Genomic DNA, 5367 nt, shown 5'->3' with positions numbered 1-5367 from the left:
GTTTCTGCCTTAGTCATCTTGCATTGCTGCCTTGTGGGGTTTTGTTTTGTTTTTTTGTTTTTTGGTCTTAAAAGTTTTATTTGATATATAATTAAATTATTTGTATGTAATTGGATATATTTTTATATTTTTTATTTATAATTTATTTTTACACATTCTATTATTATTTCTCAATATTTGTATGCCTTTACTCTTAGCACTCTAATTTTCCCTTATTTTTCTTTTAAGACAAATTTTGGCTATAAACTTGGTTGTAGTTTAAGGCTTTAACTATAATCAATTTTTTTTTATTGGATATGAATTTTGAGAAATTTACCATTGGATTATATTTTCTTGTTATATCATTCATACTTGCAAATTTTTCAGAATATTAAAAATTAATAGGTATATCATCAATCAAATATTTAAATTTTTAATTTTTATTATCTAAAATATGAATAAATAAAAAAGTTTATAGCTCAAATAATAAATTACATCTGATTAATATGAAATTTTATGTGTGTTAATAATAGAAAGAATATGCAATTTAACAATTAGATTTTAAAAATATATAGTAATGTTAATTTTTTTTAAAGAGAGTTGTAGCCTCAGAGCATTCATATTAGCATAGCTATTTAATATATAACTATAGATTCAAAAAAAAAAAAAATCATGTATCAATCTCACCAAACTGGTCCAAAAATTTTAACGAGAAGTAGCCACATACTTCTTTTGGCGTGGAACCACTTTTTGCCAGTTAAAAAAAAAATCATATTTGATTTATTTTTCACTCTTCTCTCTCTCTCTCTCGTCATCTGTGCTTTCCCTCTCATAGCAACCCACAGATCGAAGTAGATCAAAGCAAATGGTAGTGTGGTGGTGGTTCTGTGTTGGTAGTGTTATGGTGGTGTATGCTTTGGGTTTGATGGTTTTGGATTTATTGGCTTTGGGTTTGTTGGGTTTCCGATGGTGGTGCCGTGGTGGCAGTGGTTGGGTTTGTTTGTTTTTTATGGGGTTTTGATGTGGGTTTTGTTGGCTTTAGTTTTTTTTGTGGTGGTGCTGTGGTGGTGGTGTTGTAATGGTTGGGTTTGAGCTTGTTTGGTTTCGATGGGTTTTTTTTATGTGGGTTTGACGGGTTTTTGTTGTGGGTTTGTTGGGATGTTGATGGGTGGTGTCGTGGCAAATTCTAATGGTGGTATTGTGGTGGTGGTGCTATGGTGGTTGGGTTTGTTCAATTTTTTTGTTTTTTCAGAGTTCTTTATGTGGGTTTGTGATTGTGATTGTGATTGTGATGGGATTTTTGTCGTGGGTTTTGTTGGGGTTTTAATTGTCGTACTATGGTGTTGTTATATATGGTTGTCCCATGGATTTGTTGTATATGACGGATAAATGAGTAATTACACTCCCAACCCATTTATAAACCAACTCACCCATTTGCCACCCAAGCACAGTGTGACTTTAATTCTATTGGCTCTGGCATACTCCAATTGTGCTATCGCCCTTCAAACATTTGTGGAGACCGATGTGAATGCTTTTAGGCTACAACTAGGTTTGTAACTAAATTTTTTCATTTCTTTTAAGACAAAATTTGGCAACAAACTTAGTTGTAGTCTAAGTCTACAATTTCACTTAATATATATATATATATATATATATATATATATATATATATATATATATATATATATATATATATATATATATTATGGTGAATATATTTTTATTAAATGTGAATTTTGACAAATCTACCATTGGATTACATTTTCTTCTTATATCCTTCATGCTTACAAATTTTCTATAAAATAAAAGATCTATAGCTATGTTATCAATCAATTGATTAAATTTCAATTTTTTGTAGTCTAAAATTATGTATAAAAAATAAGTTTATAAATCATATAGTAAAAAATATATTTTTGACAGAAAATTTGACATGTGTGTTAAAAGTATAAAGAATATACAATTTAACAATTAGATTTTCAAAATATATAACAATGCTAATTTTTTTTTAAGAAAGCTGCAACCTTAGGTTACAATCAAGTTTTTAGCTAAACTTTGTCATCTATACTATTATTTAAGAGGCTTCTCTTATTTGGGATTCTCATTTTTTTTTTTTAATTTAAAAAATACTCCTACACCCTTGTATTTAAGTAGAGACAAAACTAAAAGACAATTTGGTAAAAATATAAATTTAACTCTCAATAAAACATTGCCTACAAAATATGGTCACTTTCCTACTGATTTTCAAATTGCTTTATCCATGTATAAATTAGATTCACAAAAAAAAAACCTCATTGCACGTGCAATGCACGTGTGATGAGGCTAGTTTCTTTTGTATATGTTTCATTAATGTCAAGATATCCTATTTTCAAACATTATTAATACCTCGATTCTTAGGACTATTTGTTTTTAAAAAGTAGTGTATCCACTTTTCATTTTCTTTATTTTATATTCAAATCCTAAATTTAAATATAAAAAAATGTTAAATTTGGTAGTGTTTGGTAAGTTGTTTCGAATACATTATACCTAGGTTTAGTCATTATTTTTTTAAGAAGTAACTTTTCTCATTTACACACACTCATATCACTAAAAAAAAATAACATTTTGTTTTCACAATATTTACAAATATGCCACTGTATTTACATTCATAGAAAACAAAAATGTTGAAAAGTTGTTTTCATTTTTTGTATTCAAATCCAGTTTTTAGGATACTGAAAATGAAAATTAAGTACAAATGTTAAAACCAAAACAGGTTTTTAGTGGCAGATCTCACAAAAAATTGAAAATGAATACAAAATATTGCACTTTTTTTAGCTAACCAAACAGACCCTTAATATCTCTACAATTTTCTTCATCAATAACTACTGACTAGTTTTGTTATAATAAGATTGTCACTAATAAGGGCATTTTTGTCTATACCTAAGGAACCTGCAGCCCTTCAAGATGTACAGACTCCCCTAGTGGGTCCTATAAGGTCATGGACTCGTCGGTCTACATGGGATATATCCTATAAGGCCGTAGACCCATCGGACTACATAGGATGATTCCGGACAAGTTGGTCTTTCTTCAAAAACCCTACCAAGACGACTACTCATGTAACCGACGAACCGTAAGGCTTTGACTCATATCGATGGATAGAAGTAGGACCATATTGACGGACAATAAGAAGCCCCATAACAAGGGGTAGAGGGTCTCAAACAGGAAAAACCCCTTAAATAGTAGTGTGTGTGTGTGTATGAGTGTATATAACTCTACTCTTATTGAATTCTGTACATTGATTTAATGTTGTAGGCATATAAATTTTTATTGGTTATACCATATCGTATTTGTACTATAATTAGCAACTTGCTGGGATCCTAAACCACCTTTGTTTTTTTTTTTTTCTCCAGATTTAATGCAATAATACTCTTAATATCTACAATTTGTTGTTTCGGAATGCACAATGTTCTAACTTCACAAAAATTGTCATGCCCAAAACAGAATAATAGAAGTTCAAAATGAATTCTCCAGCTAGAAGTCACAATGTCATTTGCACATTCAACATATGCTGGGAAGTCATCCCACTTTTCCATATATTCATTGCCAAAGGAAATTGGAATTCGATTTTCTTAATTACTGGATAGACATCTTCACATAAACTTAGCTAAGTAGGTAACACCTTTAGAATCCTCCACTCACAAATTAAAATAAAAAAATACTAATGATTTTTTATGATATATAAAAATCATAATTAAAAAAAAAAAAAAAAAAGCCTCTGAACACTTGCATAGCTCGTGTAAAGAGGCTAATTTTACGTGGAAAATTTAACACAGCCTCACAAACATTAATTTTCGGTGAATTTTCTATGCATTTAGACTTCCCGTTTTATTCTTTATTGTGGATACATACAAAAGCCTGCATTAACAACTTTGGCGCCTCCATCAACGAAAAGATTATGTCCACTCACATATTTTGAGTCATCACTTGCAAGAAAGAGAGCAGCCTCAGCAATATCCTCTGCCTTGAGACTCTCACCCTTGAGGTTGGAATAAAATTTAGAATCTGCATCACCTTCAATCTTAAATGCATTAGTTACCAAAGGTGTAACAACCATATAGGGTGACACACAATTAACACGAATGCCAAATTGTCCAAGCTCTACTGCTGCATTTTTCGTTAATCCATCCACAGCATGTTTTGAGCTTGTGTAGGCATGCGGTGCAGCGCCTGCCACGGTTGAGCTATCACTAGCAGTATTGATTATAATGCCTTTGCGATTCGGGATCATCACACGGGCTGCATGTTTGGTGCCAAGGAAAGCACCTACTAGGTTTACTCTAAGCACTTGCTCAAAATCAGCCTGGGTGTTCTCAAGGATGTTGAATTTGGGTACCCCAAATATACCAGCATTGTTGTACATAATGTCTAACTTATTGTACTTGGAAACAGCATGGTTAACAGCATTTTCCATATCAGTTTCCTTGGTGACATCACAATGGACGAAGGTTGTCGACTGAGGATTTAGTTCTTTGCATATAGAGTGACCCAATTCATCTTGCATGTCTGCGATTACAACTTTAGCTCCATGTTTTGAGAATAGTCTTGCAGCAGCCGCACCAATGCCGCTAGCCGCACCAGTAATTAGTGCCACTTTTCCTTCTAGCCTGTCACATTTTTACATGATATTATCTCTTACTTTTATTAGTTAGCAATTTGGATACAACACTTCAGTTTGTAAAGGTTATGTAGTAAAAATTGTATTATTTCCTAACATTACTAATACAAAAATTATTTACTCAGAGAGAAAGGACATTTTTAAATATTGCTCTTTAACAAATTAAACATATGGAGGCAAGATAGATAAAAGCTTTTCATACCTTCTTGCTACTTGTGGGAGTACTGAGAAACTTCCCATGGTCGATGGAGTTAGAATATGTATTGGAAAAATGAAAATGAAGCCCAAAGACTATTACTGTATTGCTTTGCGATTTCTCCTCTAAGTTCTAACGTAGCTAACTTATATAGAGGCAATGTCACACTCCCTGCATTCCCAAGTGTGACATAATAGCACTCTTTGTTTACTAAAAATAACATTGCTTCCCACAAGAATCGGTACACATCAAGTTAGACTAACTAGGGCCATTTATTTTATCCAAAAATAAATTGGGCCTTTTATTTAACTAATTCTATTAAGGTTTGCATCAGGTGCTCAATTGAGGAATTCTAGGGACAACTTTTTTATCACAATATTGATGCAGAATTAAGAGTGGTGGAGAAAAAGTAGTTGCGTTGACCCTAGATTGGGAGGACTAATTTTAGTTTTAGTTTTCACAAAAAAAGTCGCATACCCACATAATATGTGGGAATATGTAATTATTTTGTAATGTATTATAATAGAATTTCTTTACTTAA

General features: G+C 31.7%; 1 protein-coding gene across 1 annotated transcript; it reads right to left on the bottom strand.

Annotated features, from left to right (window-relative positions):
- Positions 1–3847: 3847 nt before the first annotated feature.
- On the bottom strand, positions 3848–4912 carry LOC142633263 (borneol dehydrogenase, mitochondrial-like). Its single transcript, XM_075807482.1, has 2 exons — positions 4833–4912; positions 3848–4619 (listed from the first exon to the last, which is right to left on the bottom strand). Exons 1-2 carry the CDS (start codon positions 4868–4870, stop codon positions 3848–3850), a joined length of 810 nt encoding a protein of 269 aa, XP_075663597.1. The 5' UTR covers positions 4871–4912.
- Between the last annotated feature and the right edge of the window lie 455 nt (positions 4913–5367).

This window comes from Castanea sativa, chromosome 5 (assembly GCF_040712315.1).
Source record: "Castanea sativa cultivar Marrone di Chiusa Pesio chromosome 5, ASM4071231v1".
Classification (NCBI taxonomy): domain Eukaryota; kingdom Viridiplantae; phylum Streptophyta; class Magnoliopsida; order Fagales; family Fagaceae; genus Castanea; species Castanea sativa.
The sequence above is the reverse complement of the archived record's forward strand: the minus strand, read 5'-3'. Positions and strand labels throughout refer to the sequence as shown.

Excerpts from the sequence above, each read along its gene's own strand:
- LOC142633263 (XM_075807482.1), bottom strand. The coding sequence starts at position 4,870 with ATGGGAAGTTTCTCAGTACTCCCACAAGTAGCAAGAAG. Across the intron at positions 4,620-4,832 it reads CTCCCACAAGTAGCAAGAAG|GCTAGAAGGAAAAGTGGCAC; the intron begins GTATGAAAAGCT and ends AAAATGTGACAG.